The sequence below is a fragment of the Carlito syrichta genome, unplaced genomic scaffold (genome assembly GCF_000164805.1).
Source record: "Carlito syrichta isolate Samal-C Ts95f unplaced genomic scaffold, Tarsius_syrichta-2.0.1 Scaffold301542, whole genome shotgun sequence".
In the NCBI taxonomy this organism is placed as follows: domain Eukaryota; kingdom Metazoa; phylum Chordata; class Mammalia; order Primates; family Tarsiidae; genus Carlito; species Carlito syrichta.
The window spans coordinates 665,760-686,317 of NW_007245638.1; the positions used below are offsets into that span (position 1 = coordinate 665,760).

A 20,558-nucleotide genomic window follows, 5' to 3' on the forward strand; every position below is an offset into this window, starting at 1 on the left:
AGCACACTATTATTTTTCACTCCAAATGAAAGAAAAGCAAGATACCCAACATGGAGAATGTAATAGGAAACCCTACAAAAAGCTGGGACCCCAGGGGGTTACCAACTCAGTGTAATATTGAATCCTTTAGAGACCAAAGTCTTTCATATTTCAATCTTGGCATTAGGCAAGGAGAGAAAATAAAATTTTCTCTGAGAATTTGAATATAAGGTGGCACACACACATACACACTCACACAAGGAACTGAATTACACCCTCAGTGTGGTCCAAAAAAACCTCATGGGCAGAATTTTAAGTAGTCTCAAGCTACCTGTGCCCCCAGATGCTAGAAGAAGCAATGCTTTAATCTCAGCCAACAAGCCCAATGTCAAAGCTGTTAAAATGGGGGAAATATGTCTTAAATAAGGTCCCCTTTTATCTGATCCACAAAGCAACATCTGAGCCTTGGGCAAGAACTCTGTTCCTCATTCAAGCCCCACATTGCTCAGAGCCCTCTTCTCCAAATGCCCTTGGTCATTTCCTGAGCACGCTTGGGCTTCCTCTTAAAATCCCCATTTATCCAACCTCTAAGCTGAATAGAGATCCAAAGTTTGCAATCACATTCTCATGAAAAAAAAAAAAAAAAGCCTGTCCTCAAGAACTGGCCTTGGCAGTTCATTCCTCTCTTCATTTTGAGTTGGCTCGTTAGTAATAATCTTCAAGTTACCTATTGAATGTATATCCACTCTGTCTGATTATTAAGATGGTCAAACCATCAGACCATGAAACAGACAAGAAGCACAATGACTAGAATTTGACCATTCACTCGTCCAATTGACTGTCTGGCAGAAGGTCAGTGCCATGGCCAAAGATGCTTATCCAGTCCACTCATGATTACCTGTGGGGATAGGTAACCTTTGGATCATTTTCATACCCAACGTCACCTCTTCCATCTTGCACATTTACTAACTCCTTCAGTAAGTGCGAGCTCAGAGAAGGAAAAGTAATTTTAGACTTAGCCTAAGTGAAACTTAATTAGGAAAGTGACTCATTTATAAGTGTCATAGGTTTTATTTTTAATCTTTTGTTGTCTTTTGTAAAGTATTAGTAGTTAGAAGACCTCCCCACTGTTCTCTCCTATAGTGAGGGATAATCCAGTTTGATGTTATAGGTACAGACCTTGGAGGTATTCACATCCAAGTCACAGAAGCTCTGATAAGATTCAGTCAACGTACTGATGTTTATAGGCACTAGTTCTAAAGGTGGAATAATTACACACCTCTGTATCTGATTTCTCCTAATTCTGCTTGTCAACTCACTCTTTTCCTCTTGTGTCTTCTTCAAGTTTGAGATTTGGTGTTTTGACAAATGAAAAGTTTTCTATTTTTTAGAAGTGTTCTTTTAAAAAAAAACCACATAAGTGTAAGTATTCTCCAGGCTGCTCTATTTGATTGCAAGTGGATAGGAACTGGGGGACCCATGGTGCATTCAGGAGCAAGCCAATGTCTCATAGCCCATCCACCACAGGCAATCAATATTTTTGCTCTTTTTTTTTTTCCAGTTGACTGCTTGGATCCCACCTGCTCCAGTCATGGGGTCTGTGTGAATGGAGAATGCCTATGCAGCCCTGGTTGGGGTGGTCTGAACTGTGAGCTGGCGAGGGTTCAGTGCCCGGACCAATGCAGTGGGCATGGCACATACCTGCCCGACACAGGCCTCTGCAGCTGCGATCCCAACTGGATGGGTCCCGACTGCTCTGTCGGTAAGCCAAGAGGTTTTCTCCCTCCTCTCCCTGATACTCATTGCCCATGTTCTGTCCCATTCCTAGGTGGTTGGGAATCCATTTCTAACACTTAGCTTGGGACAAGGGGACTTTGGTCAATGACGTAGCGCCTTTTTCACACTCTTCTCCTCAGTTGTGGCGTGATCTGTGATCTTTGAGAAACAAAAACCCCACGTTGGTTCTCGTGCCTGGTTGGTTTCATCACCACAAATGGATATAGGGCCTGGGGGTCGCTTCTGTTTCCATTCTAGATTTTCTATCGTATACTCCCTAAAGGTACCAGAAAGCAAAACAGAACAATTTAGACACACTGAATGGAACGTCCTATAAAACAAAAAAGAGGCTCCCTGGGGGTTCTGTGTGAACATGTTCTAAAGCTCTGCCATATTCCAGTGACAGGAAAATAATGAAGTCGCACTGTACACTTTATTTCCTTAAAACTAAGAGTATATGTCTTATCTCCTGAGTGACCTTAAAAATGGAGCAGTTCAACAGTTCAAGCCAGGTCCAACCTACCTGAGAAAGGTTCTGTTTACCCTGACAAGTGCCTATCCAAGCAAGCAATCCTCACTCCACCCCCTTCCTCTGGGTAGTGAGACAGCTGTCAGATTGCCATGGCAATCAGGAAAGGAATCTATGTGAAGCTTTGCCTACAATGGAAAAGAATATGAATATTTTATTCCAAAAAGAAAAAAAAAGAGTCAGTTCAAATGAGCTATTTTGGGATGTCTTCTCAGCCCACTGGACTCTGGCTTCAACTCTGAGGCTGGTGGACCTGCCAAAGACCTGCAGAGCATGGAAGGCGGGGTCCTAGATCCAAAGCACAGTTTAACTATAGACATGCTGTGTGACTTTGAGTGAGTCACTGACCCCCCTTTCCTGTGGTCTGGCTTCCCCTACCCCGGCATGCCCAGACATGCCTCCCTCAGTAGGCTGTTGGAAGGATGAATGTCTGCCACGTGCTTGTCCTCGCGTGAGAGGTCTGGAATGCCAGAGTGCATATCTGTCTGTCTGTCTCCTTCCCAAGCACAAAAGACTTTGAGCTCCTTTGAGAATGAGGTTGTGTAAGAGCAGCAATTGCAGCGGTCATTATGCCGCCAAGGTGCCGATCTGGGTAACGGGTGGGTTTGCAGACTGGGGAGCAGTGGGGTCCCCAATTGGCCTCTCGGGCTTGGTCAGTTCGGGCTCTCCAGGGGGCAAGAATCCCAGCTGGCTAGGAAGTCAGGATCCACAAGGTGTGCCTTTCCGGGTGGGTATTTCCCACTTACCTTTGCCCTCTGGTTGGAATGATCTCAGGCTTTAGAAGAGTAGTTCTCATGCTCCACCTGGAGGACTTGTTCCGACAAAACTTCTGAACCCTACTCCCAGAGTTTCTAATCCACTTGGTCCAACAGGAGCATAACAATTTGTACTTCTAGGCTGGGCACGGTGTCTCATGTCTATAATCCCAGCACTTTGGGAGACTGAGGTGAGAGGTTGCCTGAACCCAGGGGTTCGAGACCAGCCTGGGCAACTTGGCAAGACCTCGTCTCTACAATAAATCAAAAAATTAGCCGGGCGCAATGGCACATGCCTGTAGTTCCAGCTACTCGGAAAACTGAGGCAGAAGGATCGCCTGAGCCCAGCAAGTCTAGGCTGCAGTGGCTGTGAGCATGCCACTGTACTCCAGCCTGGGCGACAGAGTGAGACTTCTATTCAAAAAAAAGAAAAAAAGAATTTGCACTTCTAACAAGTGCCCAGGTGATGCTGACATGGCTGGTCTAGGGGCCACACTTTGAGAACCAAGGCTCTAGAGAAAAGACATAATGATAAATTCATACCCTGCCAGCAGAGAGACAAACCTCCAAAAGCCATTGGGCCTCCGGGCCTGCTCTAGGGGCCCAAGCCACGTGTGTGGTCTGGACTCCATGGAGGGTTTCGCCAGCGGTGGTGTTGAGCTGTAATCATTGTTTTTTTTCCAGAAGTGTGCTCAGTAGACTGTGGCACTCACGGCGTCTGCATCGGGGGAGCCTGCCGCTGTGAAGAGGGCTGGACAGGTGCAGCGTGTGACCAGCGCGTGTGCCACCCCCGCTGCATTGAGCACGGGACCTGTAAAGATGGCAAATGTGAATGCCGAGAGGGCTGGAATGGTGAACACTGCACCATTGGTAGGCAAACGGCAGGCACCGAAACAGGCACATATTGCTTTATTTTCATAAATCGTAGATCTATAGTGACGGTCGCGCATGGCAACTGGCTGTTCTTTCAGGGACACAAGTGCTCTCCAACAATCCCGCTGCCTCTCCAAATCAACCCGGGGATAGGGAAAGGGAAAAATGAGGTTCCTTCACTGGAAAGAACTTTCTCTTCTTTCCAGGATTCCAGGTTGGGAGAAAAGAGACGGGAGCAGATAAGAAAATCCATCCAAATTACCAATCTTGGGGAGGAAGAAATGTACACGCATGGGAAATTGTCAGTGCCTGAGGGTTGCAAGCACCCCAGATCACTGTGGTCTGCTACTCTTGCCTTTTAAATCCTCTCCTAGCTGAGTGGATTGCTGGATCTCTGCTTGCTGGCAACAATGTAAACTCACTTATTTTAGACCAGCTTAGATTCAGGCAGGACTCCCAGGCTCCCTGGGGAGCAGGGACTACTGTAATAGGTTGGAGCATCTTCTGGTTGTCCCGCAGCCCCATCACAGAGCTCCTGACCTTTCTTGTCACCACTGCCATGGTTAGATGTCTCCTCCCCTGGTCCCATTCCATTCTCACTCAGTCACCTCTCTATATAAGCTTCCTAGCCAGTAATGTTTTTTAAAAGTCACTTTCTGGACAGGCATGGTGGCTCACACCTATAATCCCAGTACTTTGAGAGACCGAGGTGAGAGGATTGCCTGAGCCCATGGGTTCAGCCTGGGCAACTTGGCAAGACCTCATCTCTACAATAAATCAAAAAATTAGCTGGGCATGGTAGCATGCACCTGTAGTTCCAGTTCCTTGGAAGGCTGAGGCGGAAGGATCGCCGGAGCCCAGCAGGTCAAGGCTGCAGCAGCTGTGAGTGTGCCACTGCACTCCAACAGGGGCAACAGAGTGAGACTCTGACTCAAAAAAATCATTTTCTTTGTTAAGAAGCAATAATTTTGAAGTTGCTTTATTTTTGTTCTTGTTTGTTTTTTTGGTCGTTACTGTGGTTTGGGATAGGACAATACTAGGTTGAATGTACCTAATTATCCCTTTGATAGAGGAAGTGGGAGCCAATGGTCTTTGGCTTTCCTTATCTCTCAGATGGTCAAGATTACAAAGTTATAGACTGGAGCATCATTTTACCTCCAGTTTTTGTTTTTGTTGTTTAATTAAATCAAACCTGGGATCCATTTCATACCAAGTTGGCTAATCCTCACCTACACGGAAACTCTCCTCAAAGTTTTCAACTAAACTAATGTTTACCCCCTTGAGCCCTTGAGGTTACCTTTGATTCCAGCTATCAAGTTTAAGACCCCTCCCTCTGTCCTAGCCCCAAAACCCCAGCCACAGATGGGTCACTTGGAGTGAGAGATGGGATTAGGAACTTGCCCAGGACTGACTCATGAGCTCAGACTCAGTTTCCCATGCTGTTCATTTGGGGGGTCAAGCAGAGCTCAAGTAGATTGCCTCTGCATTCAGTTTCCTCCAGTTCCATCTAATTGGGCATCCGAGGGGCAGCGTGCCAATCAGGGCCACGACCATAGCACTGGGACCCTGCTGGGACAGTCTGTTGGCAGTGAATTGTTTTTGCAATCTCTCTATGATGCTCCAGGTCCTGCTCCCCTGCAGCTGCTTTTATCTCCAGCTCCCTGCAGAGTCTGAGGGATAATTCAGAAGACTCTCAAGGGAGGGCTGTGCCCAGCACGATGCCAGGACAGTTCTTACAATAGCTTCCCCTGGTCAGGGGCATTTCTCTTGATGTACTACTGCATGCCCGGGTGAATCACATTAAGACTTTTCCCCACTCCCATACCTCCGTGGCCCCTTCTCCCACCTCCAGAAGTTCTTGTCAAAAAACAGCCTTGAGACAGGTAATCCTAGTTTCTCTTAATTCATACAATCCAACCTCGCCTCCCCTTTGCCCCCCCACTTCCCACATCTGTGGGAGAGAAGGGAAGGGTTAGTGTTCCCACAGTGATGCCTGCTGCCTCTCTCTTACCTACAGCCTGTCTTTACTCTGGAAATAGCTCACAAGAGGGCAGTCCAGATGGATTAGAGCAGGAGTAGCCCAACTATGGCCATGGGGCCAAATCTGGCCTGCAGTCTTTTTTTTCTATGGCTTACAAACTAAGAATAGTTTTTACATTGTTTTCAGGGTTGAGAAAAATATTTCCTGACACAACAATGATATGAAATTCACATTTCAGGGACCATAAGCAAAGTGTTACAACAGTACCGCCACACCCATTCATGGATGTCTTGTCAGTTTCCACAGTACATCTCAGCATTGAGTAATCACAACAGAGACTGCATGGCACACAGGGCCACTTGTTATCTGGTCTTTCACAGAAAAACCTGGCTGACCCTTGTGTTAGAGAGCTGCGCAAGTCTTGATGGGGAGAGAGGAGGGGAGGGAGGCAGGTCAACACTCCCATTAAGAAAAGGACACCAACTATGGCTAGAGGGATATCAGGAGCCCACTTCTGTTATCAGAGTGGAAGCGGAGACTGAACAATAAGTGAGCCGAAATGCCTTCAGGCCTTTGAAAATGAGATGGGAAGATGGCAACTCTAGTCTCAGTGGAGAGTGGCAAGGATGTGGCCAACAAGGGAACTCAGATGTTTCAGCCAAGCTAGCCCCTTGGGGAAATGAATTGGAAAAAGATGTTTCTGCTACTTGAAGTGTTGGGTTCAAGTTTCATGTACCTGTGAGCTGACACACAAGAATTCTAAAGAGATGTAGAGAAAGTGCACATTGGTGTGCCTGGTCAAGTCCCCACAATGAAGAGGGAACTGGCCCAAGAGGGCCTCTTATGCAAAGCTATGGTCAGCTGTGACTTTAGAGTTCATGATATGAACGTTATAAAGATCTTTATCAGCTGGGCTCGGTGGCTCAGCCAGTAATCCCGCACCTTTGGGAGGCTGAGGTGAGTGGATTGCCTGAGCCCGCGGGTTCGAGACCCGCCTGGGCAGCGAGACCTCATCTCTACAATAAATCAAAAAAAAAATCAGCCAGGCGTGGTAGCGCATGCCTGTAATTCCGGCTACTCGGAAGGCTGAGGCGGAAGGATCGCCAGAGCCCAGCAGGTCAAGGCTGCGGTGGCCGGGAGCGGCCACTGCACTCCAGTCTGGACGACAGAGTGAGACTCCAACTCAAAAAAAAAAAAAGATCTTTATCACCTAAGCCTTTTCTTGTGAAGAATTAGGGCTCTGTGGTTTTATTAGTAGGATGTGTGCTATCTCTTCATTATGTTCACTGTGGTTTTCTCAACAACAAAAAAAATGCCATTCATGTCTTGATTGCTATTGAGAATTGCTATTCAAAAACTAGAGAGATGTTCATACACATATCATTGCTTTTTTGCTTTTCAACCTCTGGCCCCCAGAGCTGTTCCGTAAAGTTTTAGTCTTTTAATTTGAGCGGACACTCCTGTCATTTTATTTAAAGTAAATGCCACAGTTTACAAGCCCAGCATCAATCCTCCTCCTTGGGGACTCCGATAGAGAGAGAAGGACAGCCTCAAATGCTATATTTTGAAAACAGGAAAATAAATAAAAATGAAATGTCACTTAGTTGGCAAACAGTGCATCGGAAAATTTGGGGCAAGGCAGAATTGTGGGTGTTAGTGCTGGTAATTGGGGTTGTCTGTGGCCTGTTTTCAAAAGGTTATGGTGAGGTGATTTTCTTGGGGTCATTGCAAATAGCCAGCTGAACAATTCCCATCAGCCCTTGTGGATGACATTCATTGTCCTGAAAGAAGCCGGAAGAGAGGTGGGGGAGGGGAAGGACGAGGGAGAAGGCACAGTCTTCTAAAACTCAGTCAAGTGGAAGCACCAGGATCTGTCGATGTTAGGTCAAAATGCCCTTCTGGAATTTGCACTCAAACTATTTATATTTGGAAATTAAGGACAGATTGCTGAAGATTTAAATAGCAGACTCAACATTTCTGTGTTAACTGTTAGAGCTAACTTCCTGGTAGACTGGATTCTACCAAGCTATGATTCTTCTATTACCTCTTTCTAACAAGTTAAATACAAGGTATGGTTAAAATCTGCAGAACTGCACAGAGAAGAAATATACTTTGAATCCAGAGCAACCACAATTCATGTGTATTTTTGGAATGTATTAGCATTATTTGGATAGGCTGCAGTTTACTCTTAAGAATAAATCAGAAAGCACATTGTGTGATTAGAAGAGTTTTATTCTTTAAACATAATCATAAAGTGGGCTGTTGTTCCATCACCCTCCACCACCCCTTATTAATCCTGGGAACACGAGGGCATGAAGAAACAAAAAATTGTTTCTCTTTGTTTCAGTAGCTTTAGAGGGTACAAATAGTTTTTGGTTACATGGTTGTACTGTGTAGTGGTGAAGAAGTCTGAACTTTGAGTATACCCACTACTCCCACCAGTGCACATTGTACCTGACAGGTGAATTTTCATCCCTACATCTCATCCCTCCTTCCCCCTTCTGAGTCTCCAGTGTCCATTATAACACTTTCTATGCCTTTGCAGATTCTTAGTGTAGCTCCCACTTATAAGTGAGAACTTGTGGTATTTGGTTTTCTGTTCCTGTGTTAGTTCACTTAGGATGATATTCTTCAATTCCATATGAGTTGCTGCAAAAGACGTTATTTCATTCTTTTTAACAGCGGAATAGTATTCCATGGTGTCTATATACCACAGACTTTTTATTAGGTCAAAATTACTGTGAGCTATAGTAAACTTAGATGAATGCTTCAAATTACAAAGAGATAAAATAGATGTTAGTGTGTTTTGTGGGAATGGGAATAATTGGGCAAAATACAAGGAGAAATCAATATTCCTGTTGCTAGGGAATACAAGGAGGGGGCTAAATGCTGGTTGTGAACTACTGTGATTATCTCCTGAATGTGGGCTATCCACACAGACACTCTGCCAACACGGGGCACTTTCTGACTCTGGGTGAACCATTTGATATCTAGGTAGTGAGTAATGTGTGCATTGGTTATTCCAACTTGTGTATTTTATCTATGTGGTCCTGACCTCTGATTGCATTTCAGAATCATGAGGGCTTGCTTCCCAGGACCGCGTGGGGCTGAGTGACCTGCCCAGGTGCCACAAGTCAGAACAGTTTTCTTTTCCTGCTCTCGCTCTGGGCCCTTCTATTTTTCCTCTTTAATTGGTTGGGGAAAGAAATCAGTTCTTGTGATGTTAATAAGGAAAATGAATCTTTACCCAAGGTAAAACCAGCCGTGCAGCGATCTGATGTGCTGATTAAGTGATTGTCATCAGAAGTAGACAGGGTCACAGTCCAAGAGGGAGAAGCCTCAGAACAATAGGGAACAGGTTGGGAAGAAAGCAACTGTCAGAATTAACCAACTTCAGACTGAGGACAGCTGTTCCTGCATCTCATTCCAGTCACATTCTACGTATGGAAACTTCTTTCCCTTGTAGCTATTGTCCTTGAATATTTGAGCTTTCGTGACTCTACAATGAGATCAAGTTGAGATGAAATTAGCCACCATGGAGCCATCCTTACCACCAGGTCTGTGGAAACAGCTAATTCTCTGATTGGTTAATTAACCTATTCCTCCAGGAACTCTTATTGGAACTATCTTCTGTGTGCTTTTTTCTTTCTTTTTCTTTTTTTTTTTAAGTGAAAACCTAAAGGGATAGCCTTTTACTGTTAAAGATGGTGAACAAACTTTTAGCAGTGTGCAAAAGGTGTTCCACTGTTGATCCTCCCCCTCTACACACATACACACACACACACACACACACACACACACACACACGCACATGCACACACACACGAACACACACACACAATTTAGCCAAAATAAGAGCTTTCTCATTGCAGATCGGAAATCATCATGTGCCAGGAGTTTTCTTTGAGTCTGGATCTTACAGTCTGACCAAGGTTTCTTATCCAAACCTAGGATAAGGACTGGGAGGTAGAAGTTACAAGAAAACATTCTCACATCACTGGGGGGAAAAATAATATAAAACAAAAGGAAATACTGCTTTACAAGTAGTGAATTTCTCATTACTGGAAGTGTTTGCTTTCTTATTCTAGATGAGAAGGGCTTTCAGCATCAGTTAGAAAATAGACAAGATAGACACAAACTACATTCCAACTTTATGACTCGACTATTCTGTAGTTTAAACAGAAGCATTTTTTTACATTGCTTCTTATATAGTTTAGTAATATCTGCCCATGTAATGAGCTCCCATCAGAAAAGAAAAGAGGGGATGAATTCTTGGTGTTTTCACTCTGTGGGGAGACAGCAATTGCATCATCCTCTGTACCATTTTCTTACTGTTTCTAAGAATCCGGTTTGATTGAACTTGTGGCCCACAATGCCAGGGCCAGACCCAACAAGCCAACAGCTTGATACAAGGTGCTCCTGATTTCACAAGAGCAAATAACCAAAAACAGTTTGGAACTCTTAGAACATAAACCCATGGTTATCATAAGGAAGATTCCAAACTCAAAAGAAAGGGAAACGTAAGAATAAGACCTATTTTTTAAAAGGGGGGGATGCATTGTCCTAATGTATAGTGAGTGTTTTGCACTTGAGCTTTTATAGAGAATCAACGTTCCTCTCAAGTCTAATGATTCTCAGCTCCCACAATATACACTAAAGATTTTACATTAACAAAGAGGATTCCGGAGAGCTGAGCTCCCTTAGATCATTGCAGTGGGCATCTTTCTCATCACTTGGTATCTGATTCATTGCAGTGTCGTGAAAAATAGATTGGTGATAAAGAAGGGCATCTGTGTTCTAGACTTGACTCTGCCACAAACATTCTGTGTATCCTAGAGCAAATCACCAAGCCATACTGACCTAATTTTCTTCATGTGGCAAGCGAAAGGGTCGGACTGCATAAATGCCTTCCAAGGCATGGTACACAAACATGAGATGCTTTTCATTGGTGTACAAATATACCTTATTGAATAGTTATGTAGGGCTTTAAAAAATAAGAACAGTATTAAGAAAAAATATAACTGGCACATCAAACTCATGATTATACTGATATTATTGCTTCAGGATAAGGAAAAAGTAGGTAGTGATATTAGGCCTGAGTAAATTTAAAGGAAAATATTGAGTAAATAGTGCAGATATTGCAAATATCACGAAAGCAGCATGTGATTGACTGAATTTAGAACACACTTGAATGAGCTGATCTCTAAGGACCTGTCCATTTCTAGGATTTCATTACTTTTGATGCAGAATCATATGAATGATCCATTCTAATGCAATCAAGCCTTTCTGTCTTCTGGAAGGCCGATTTTCAATGAAGGTGCCCCTAATACACACTGAAGACTTTACATTCAAGGGATAGGTACCACAGAGTATTGCCCAGTTGATGGCACATTGTTGAATTATTGATGGTAGTGAATGAATGGTGCTTTTTTGTTCATTTGTTAGTTTATCTGCTCACCTCAGCTCCAAATTGCACCGGTTTACCTAGGGAATCTTTCTGTACATTGAAAAACTTCCTCTCATAAATTGGATCATCAGGACTTCCTCTCCTTTTTCCATTTATGTTTTTTTAATAAAAGAAAAGTTATGGTTCATCTAGCCACATCTACCTCACTTGGATTTGGAGAAGTGCAAGAATGATAACAGAGTGCTTACGAACACAGGCTTTTGTGTTGTCTACCTGAGATCACCTGGCAGCTTGTCTAACCTTTGTGTGCTTCAGTTGCTCTGTCTATAAAATGGAGATGCCAATTAGTACCTATCTCACTGGGGTGTATGTAAAGAATTTGGCATAGTGCCTATCATACAATAAGAGCCAAATCGGTGTAAGTGATTGTCATTGTGATCACCGTCATTGTTTGGTACCAACAAAAGATAAATGAAAGGGCAAGGGAGGCTCTTCAAAATAAAATTCTCACTAAAACATTGACACTTCCAACTTCCTTTTCACTAATCTGCCTTCAATCCATCAGGCAGTGAGTAGCATGTCAAAAATAACACTCAGTCACTACCCATTTTCCAAGCAAAGATTAGCTATGTGACCTGCTGGCATAAACTGCCTCTCTTATGTGGAATCGGACCTGCTTACTTTCCCAGACAGCCTGCTTGTACATGGAAGAAGGAATTTGGCATTTCTCAAGTTTGTGAATACCACCTCATCAGTGTCTTAGAACATTTTGTCCTGCTCTCTCCTTTTCATACTCCTTTTCACATCATAACTCTGGGTTCCAAGATTATACCCCTGTGCATCAAGGAATAACCCAGGAGATCCGAATCTGACTCGATCAAGTAACACATATGCCTTCTGGAAAATCAAGACTCTCATTGACTCTCTGTCCGCATTCAGCCCAATAAACTTCACAATTACCCTTATTCCTCCCACGCTGCAATGGCTCAGCTCCTTGGAGCATGACCTGTGTGTAACATCTGGGGATTCTTTGCAATTCTTTGGTTCATCTCCTGGCTTATCAGGAGCCATACAGGATATCCCAGATGTTCATGTAAGAAACAGATTTTGCATTTCTTCCCCAAGTTTCCTGCCTAATTGGGTTCAGTCTTTATCAGCCCTCTTTTTTTTTATAGCATTCTATTTCATAAGCTCTTTCAAAAAGGCTTGCCTTTATTGCCTTTGGAAAACAGGGTGCCATCGTTCTGAAAAACTGCCAGTCAAAATGGGGGCTCATCACTGCCTCTTTGTCCTTTTTATCACACATTTCTATGCATCACTATAATCAGACCCGCGAAAGGCAACCATCACATTGGCCATCCTTGAACTTTTTCATTTGTGGGATAATAAAGAGCACACACGAAATAGCAGCTAGGCAAAATTTAAGCATTTCATCATAAACAGTCTCAGGATAATTAGAATGGATTAAATTACAAGAGAAAATGCATTTAGCTAATCTTTCCTCTAATTAAAAAAAAATCCCTAGTTTTAAGTAAAGTGTTTGTTTTTAAAAACATATTTTTATTGTAATCAGTAAAGGAGAGTCCAGTTTCATCCTCAGTGATAAGGAAAGCATCTGCACAGTAATGAAACACTACCAGCCAGTGTTTTTTTGATGGTTAAGGTCCTTTAATGAGTGAGTCCAGTCTTTTCCCATTGCCATCACCAAGGAACTCTCGACAAATAACCTCATTCCCTAGTCCATGTGGCATTACTTTCTGTCTGTTCTCAGACCATTGAAGGTGTGGTTGATTTGCCTTGACCAATAAGTGTCAAGTTTAAAGCTTAATTCAGCAGAGGTCTATATAATTCTCTAAGTGAGCTGAAGAAATGGTCATAATGAGACTGTTAGGTGACATGAGACATTTTCAAGATAGAAGCAAGACACACTCCAGTCCTTCATGAGAGCTATTCCAAGACAGATAGAACCCAAATTACCCCAAGCCCTACAACTCTGTCTCACAAATAAGAAATAATTCACATCACCTCTCCAATTTCAAGGCTCTTCATAACAGCAAAGCTCACTCCCCACTCTTACCCCAGGGGTCTCTAGAAGTTTCCAAGGGTGTTTCATGGGCTCTTGTTTAGCCCTTTTAAATTTTTCAAGCTTGATCCCTTCATTGAAATCCACCGCCTGCAAACTCCACCTAAGAGAACACCTGCCAGGAGTGCGGTCTCCTGCCGAGGGCCTGGCCAGTGGTGCGGTCTCCCGTGCCAGCCAGCACCCTCAGGGCCTACTCTACCAAAGTCCTACTGTGTTTCCTCCATGAAAGAGAGAACACCACTCTCCCCCACTTCATCAGCTGCTCCAAAGATCCTCTGAGAAAACAGTCCTTCACTTTCTGCCTACAGCTCCTCTCCGTTCCATCAAGGTTTTGCCCAGAGTTGGGCTGGGGAACTGACACCCTGGAGTTCTTTTTGTTTCTTCACCTTTCCTCACCTTCAGACTCACTCCCTCAGCCCAACACAGTGGAGGATCTTACAAGTTTTTTTAAGCCCAGTCAGTCTCTGCATCCCAGTTTAAACTCAGCCGGGACCCCTACCATTTAAATAAGCGGCTCTTTAAGAAAATCCTTTTTCTCCTCATTTAGGTGAAGGGTTGCCTCATTTTTAGCCAGCCCAGCTACAAATACAAGAGTCCCTGTGATCTCCCTCCTTCGTAATAATCACATCCCAGTTGGAATGAAGAGGGGACTGCTTGCATGTCCCCTGGACCCTGGGTTCCAAGTGGTTTCTGGCATGGCTCTTTGAGGCTGCTCTCTCTAATCATGCATGAGACCTAGCACCACGCGGTGCAAGCGGAACATCACAAAAACTACATCCTGCCCGACCCCAGAAGAGGGAAGAGTTAACCCACCTTGTAGAGACAGAAAGCCCACGTAATTTCTACCCAGGAGGAATTAAAAGGACTAAGAATCCTGGGCTCCAAATGCCAAATTTAGCCGCAGTTTCACCTGGTCAAATTAGCAATGCAGGTGGGCATAGCTTGGCCCAGAAGGGTCATCTGAGTGACGGGCTCTGATAAGTGTGAATTGCATTTCTTTACTTCAAAAATTATACTTTAACTTCAAGAGGGATTGCCAGACGGCCCTGTCTAGGTGTCTAGAAACAATGCCAGGGGGTGGGAAGACCCCAAAGATTATAAAATAACCACCTCGCAAGCACAGAGGAAATGTTTATACCTGATTTTATTCCAACAAGTTAGCAGGCTGTCCATCACGGGTCACGCTATCACATCTGAAACACATTCTCTCTAATGATACGAAACTCAAAGCAGTGGCTCCTGCTTTGCGGAGAGCATCCTGGCACCAGGGTAGTGAGATTGTTTCTCTACTTTGGGTGTGTGGGAGCCCAAGAATCCCAGCTGTCACTGATGACTGCAATTCCTGTGAATAGGAAAAGAGAGTGAAGATATTGGAAGTGGTGTGAGATACTAGCTTTTTCCTGTTAATCCAGGAAATGCAGGCAAGTCAAGCTGGGTCCCTTAAGGGTGTTGTTATCAACTTCTCACTATACTTTGAATATGAACTGATTTACCTTTTATTTCTGTTTAATGGTGCCAAGAAAGATCTGTATCCTTTCACTTACAGATCTGCTCTCTGGGAGTCTAATACAGGAAATATTGTCATCAGACCCTAGCGCAGAAAACTGTCTTCCCACCACTAAACTATTTGAAATGCATAATACACATCAAAACCCACTCCAAACTCTCAATCATCTCCCACATTATGTTTATAGAATAGAACATCTTTCCTCTTTGTCAACTATTAACACTACCTGTCTATGCTTTCTTATTATTGTTTTTGTGCATTCAGAGGTTGGAGCGGTATAGGGAGCTATGTAGCAAAAAGATGAAATGCACGAAACTTGGAATCAAACAGGACTAGCTTCAAATCCAACTACCCACAAGTTGGGTGACCTTTGACAAGTCATATATCTTCTTTAATAAGCCTCAGTTTTTCCCATCTGTAAAGCGGGAATAATAATGCTTATGTCCTATTGTTATGAAAACACCACCTACAGAAAACACTTAACATATGCTTGTTACTTCATAACTGCTGGCATAAAAGTCAATAATGCCCCACTTTCGTGCATTTACCATAGTTTCCCAAATGTATCTTCACAAAGTGAATGATTAAGAAAGTGGGCTGGGTACGGTGGCTCACACCTGTAATCTCAGCACTTTCGGAGGCCAAGGCAAGATTGCTTGAGCCCAGGAGTTTGACACCAGCCTAGGCAACATAGCAAGACCTCATCTCTGCAAAAAATAAAAAATTAGCTGGGTGTGGTGGTACGTGCTTGAAATCCCAGGTACTTGGGAGGTTGAGGAGGAAGGATTGCTTGAGCCCAGAAAGTCAAGTCTGTGGTGAACCATAACTGGGCCACGGCACTCCAACATGGGTGGCAGAGTAAGACCCCAAAAACAAAAATAAAAAAGGAAGGAAAGAAGGAAGGAGGAAGGAAGGAAGATGAGAGGGGGGGAGAGGAGGGGGAGAGAAAAGAAAGTGGAGATAGCACACAAACAACTGTGCTTGATAAAGGGCCCAAAATTCCAGGAAGAGAGGCCAGGTGAGCTACACCTCACGTGTTCACAGGTGTCCATGGCACTCCTCCTACTTGTCTTTTCCAAGACAGGGTCATGGTGACTCCTGGTTTCTATTCCTTTAGAAAAGGAGAACACAAGGAATGGGAGGAAAGTAGGACAAGATACAGAAATGGCCCAACCACTGGATGCAGAAGCATGGGTGATCCAGACATCAACAAGAAAGCCTCATGCATCGTGTACACCATGTCTGGGGTCTACACCTCCACTGTCTGGTTCCAGATGAGCAATAACAACTCTATTCATTCAGGAAACATTTTTTGAGTGCCTAGCATGTGTCAGCACTGTACTGGGTGTGACACCTGGGTCCCTCCATGTGAATATCACTGAGGCAGCAGGGGAAAAAAGACATACTTTGCAGAGGGTGGTAATCACAGCAATTTCAGACCTCAACTGTCTTTTTGCCCACTTGAGAATTTGCTCTTGTCTACCTTCCTGGTGTTTCTGCCAGTAATTTGTGACTTATTTTTCAATACTGTCCCTTGCTCACTGTTTCCCAAGGAGATCAACATAAGGACAGAAGCCTTTAACTTCAAATAGTTGTTTAAATTAAATCTGAAACACAATGTAATTGCATAAAAGAAAGTGGGCAGGTATCAAACTGTGTGGCTACACACAAATGCCTCCCTCATAAGTGTTAATATTTTCCACAGTGGAGGAAACACAGTTAAATCAGATGGAGATGGCAACTCATTAAAATTTGATTTTCCCTCCTATCCTTGTTTATCTTTTAATCCTCCATATATGGCACAACTTGTTCTGTTAAATAACACTCATTAATTAAATCTCATCTTCTCTTAGCTATATCTATTTTTTATTTATTATGGAAACCTTCAGATGCTTATGATCTAATTTGGTCGGATTACCGCTTGGACATCTCTAAGTAAGGAAACACTGGGCTTTTACGGTGGAATTACCAGCAAGGGGAGGGAGTGAGGGAAACCAAAGTTCTCTTCCCATTTCCCCTTGGCAGAGGTGATCTTGTGGGCCATTTGGATAATGAGGATGCTATGAATTCAGGATCTCTGTTGACTTAGGAAAGGAGAGGGAGGGCAGAACCTATAGGAAGAGTTGTAAGCTCAAATGCCCCTACATGGCCGAGGCAAGAGTGGTGTTTAGTGAATACGTTAAGCAGGAAAGTGAGCGGTAATAAACTGAAAAGTGAACATCCCTTCTATGAAAGGCGGATGTGACCCAGCTGCAACAGAACACTGTCACGTAGAAAGGCAGGCCAGGTTTTTCCAAAATTCGCAGTTTTTCAAGAGTGACCAGAAATCAGGATTGTTATGCGTGCTCTCCCAATGTTCAAATGTTAGCAAGCCACTTAAAATCTAATAAAATTCCAACAAGACTGGGGCCAAAGGGACCACCCATCTGTGACCATGGACACTCACCTTTAGGGCAGAATTAGTACTGAAGGAGGAAACATCATTTGCCTGGATTAAGAGTGGGACAGCTTGGGCTTCTTTTGTTCAATGCCCCATCTGTCCTTGGTGACTGGTGTAAGCTGGTGAGAGTCTCACTGCCATGGTACAATGGTAATACTTTGCATTTGCATGGTGAATTTCTCCAAGGAGCTCAAAAGACTTTGTGTTGCCTCAGTCAGCCCTACAGCAGGCAGGCAGCTATTCTCCAGAATACATGATGAGCAGCCACAGAAAGTATTTTACACAAGGCAGCTAGGTGGGACTCATTGGTTTAAATCCAGGGTCTACACAATTGGCCAGTAGAGCATTCAGAAAGCATGGGCAGGATTTCCTGAGTGCCGCCTTTGCCGCCCTTTTCAGCTTCTTATCTTCCTTCAATCTGCTCCAATTGACAGCTAAGCCCCAAATCTCAACAGTAAATACCAGCCGACCCGAGCAGTGGCTAATTCCTGTTGTGCGTGTGAGTGTGTACATGTCTGTGTGTGCATGCGTGTATGTGCGTCCACCCAGCTTCTTGGCAGGCCCAGCATGGTACATCTGTACCCATTACAACGTGTCTCTTCATCGGTCATTTGTCTGGTGTCATGCTCTGAAATGCTACTTTTGCAAATTTTCAAGACCTGGAGACTCCAAATGGGTATCCTCAGGATGCTGGATACCTGTATTTTGCTAACAGTGCCTAATAATGTGTGCTGCTTGGGAACCCTGTGTCCCTTTTTCTTTCTTAGACTGGTAGAATTACAATTACAAAGGCCCCTACAGAGCTGACATACAGCCATCTCTTGGGTTACAATGTATTAACAGGAATGACCTGAATATAAGATAGAGATGAGGGCTAGAGCAGGACAGTGGAGGTCAGGATCAAGAATCTTCTCTGAGTTGCCTTGGCTAGAGCACCCAAGAAAGTCAGGCAGTGGCGGGGTTCTTGCACAGTCACCAATTTTCCCTGTATGACTGGGTTGAAGGGCTTTGCAACACAGGCGCCCTGGGCTGCACCCTCCCCTCTGCTCTGTGAGTGTATATGCTCTATGTCCCACTTTTCTCAGGGGAATTCTTTGAGCGCTGCAGGCATAACCCAGAGAGAAGACTGCAATTCAGCAGTGTAAATCCATTCTTTTCCCTAGGACAGCACAGCACAAGTATCTGCATTTTCTAGATTGCCTTGCTCTTCCTTCTAAATGGTCTCAGATCAGGCTACTGATTCCTGGGAATGGTTCCCAGCATGATAGTCTGCTAGAATCATTCACATTCTTTGCATGCAGGCATGCCATAAGCATCCTTCAGAGGAGGCCAACGCAGAACCAGGGAAGCACTTGGCCCTTTAAATGTATGAGTCGGAGAGATAAGTAGACTTCTTGGCGTTGGGACCACAAAGGCTGACATAGCTGCCAGCTTCCCATCCGATCCCACAAAGCAGGACACTCTTCTTTAGAGTCAAAGGAAATAGCCTTTCCTAGGGATAAAAACTTTAAACACCCAGCAGAAAAGCATAAGAAATGGCTCCCTGAACTAGTTGGAACCAGAAATTGATGATCAAGAATCAAGTGTGACATTTTAACTCTTCCAGGTAGATCAAAATCAATATTGAATATTTAAAAGACTAGTAGATTTTTAAAAAGCCATTTCTGACCCGCCTGGGCAACTTTGGCGAGACCTCATCTCTACAATAAATCAAAAATTAGCCGGGCGTGGTAGCATGCACCTGTAGTCCCAACTACTTGGAAGGCTGAGCAGAAGGATCGCCAAGAACCCAGCAGGTCGAGGCTGCAGTGGCCAGGAGCGGCCACTGCACCCTAGTCTGGGCGATATAGTGAGACTCCAACTCAAAAAAAAAAAAAAAGCCATTTCTTTATATACCTGAGTATATAGGGAAACACAACTCTTTTTTTCTGTCTTGGGAGAAATCAACTTGTGGTTTCCACTGGGCTTTGCAGAATGAAAACTGAATAGGCTTGCAAAGGCCAGCTGAGGCTTCTCCATTTCTCCATTCCTCATGCCTTTCAAAGTATCTGGCGGATCAATCATCATTTGTATTTTTCGCACACATACAGAAACATCTTCTTAGGCATTCATGGGGGCGCTACGTTGGAGACATCTCTGTTTTAATAGCCTAGGGTGTATACGTTCTAGAAATTCAAAAAAGTCAGGGAGCCCGAGCAACATAGCAAGACCTTGTCTCTAAAAAAAAAAAATCAAAAAATTAGCTAGGCACAGTAGTGCACACTTGTAAAGTCCCAGTTACTCAAAAGCCAGGGAAGATACACACATCCCCAGTGCTGCCAAATCCAGTAAAGCCCAAAGAGTCAGGCCGCAGAGTTCACAAGGAGCCCAGAAAGAGAGAATGCCCATTCAAGTCCAGCAGACTATGCTAGCCATTGGGTGAAATTAACTCCTGAAGTCCAAAGGTCTGCCCAAGTAGGCAGAGACACTGGTCAGTGGAGGGTCCAGGCACTACCGTTTCCACATTCAGCTCTGCTCGGGCTTCGGAAGATGTCAGGGTGAAATTCCAGCTTAATTAAGAGTGCTCGGCTGGACCACTGGATCACTTTAAATCGCATCTGTCTAACTGATCTCAACGTTTCCAGGATGGCTTTACCTGAACGTTTAAATGTCTGCTTCCATCACCAGTGAGATTGGATTACACTAAGTAATATAACTTTAAAATATTTTCTGAGCAGTAATGCAAGTAAAACAAACAATTGCGGTGTTATAAAATCATGTCTGTTAAGAGACATTAAAATGTTACTGAGATTGATCACAATGGGGTAAAAAGCCTCAAGCCAAGACTTTGAGGGGATGGAGACAGAGGCCCTGAACATAGCACAAGGCTGATCCATAAAAAAGATAGTTAAAGCCAAGCCGGGAATAACTTCAGAAGCTTGCACATGGCTGGAAGTGGGGGGTGCCTTTTAATTTGTTTTTCCTCGCAGGCTGTGGCTTTACCCCTTTCTACTAAAATCTTAACAATACTTCCCAAGAATGGTGATCTCTGGCAGAGCCAATTCCTTTGACTTGGCCAACCCTGGCATCCAGCAGCAGAACATACTATTCAGAAAGAACCTAAATTATCCCCTACCTGGGAACCTGGAATATAGCAGGTGCCCAGTAAGAGCTGGCTGGCTAGAGATTCCCTGGGTATGAGCCCTCCCCTGCCCCCTCCACCACTCAAGTCATTGAAAACTGAAAAAG

At 44.0% G+C, this 20,558-nt stretch overlaps 1 protein-coding gene across 2 annotated transcripts in view; it reads left to right on the forward strand.

The window, feature by feature from the left end:
• Positions 1–20,558, forward strand: part of TENM2 (teneurin transmembrane protein 2) — a 517,874-nt gene that overhangs the window by 363,157 nt on the left and 134,159 nt on the right. The window contains exons 8-9 of one of the 2 annotated variants that reach the window (XM_021710791.1): positions 1,541–1,741; positions 3,724–3,936. In XM_021710791.1, the coding sequence (XP_021566466.1) occupies positions 1,541–1,741; positions 3,724–3,936 (414 nt within the window). The remainder of the gene's footprint in view (positions 1–1,540; positions 1,742–3,723; positions 3,937–20,558) is intronic. The other variant, XM_021710790.1, reaches the window with a different exon arrangement.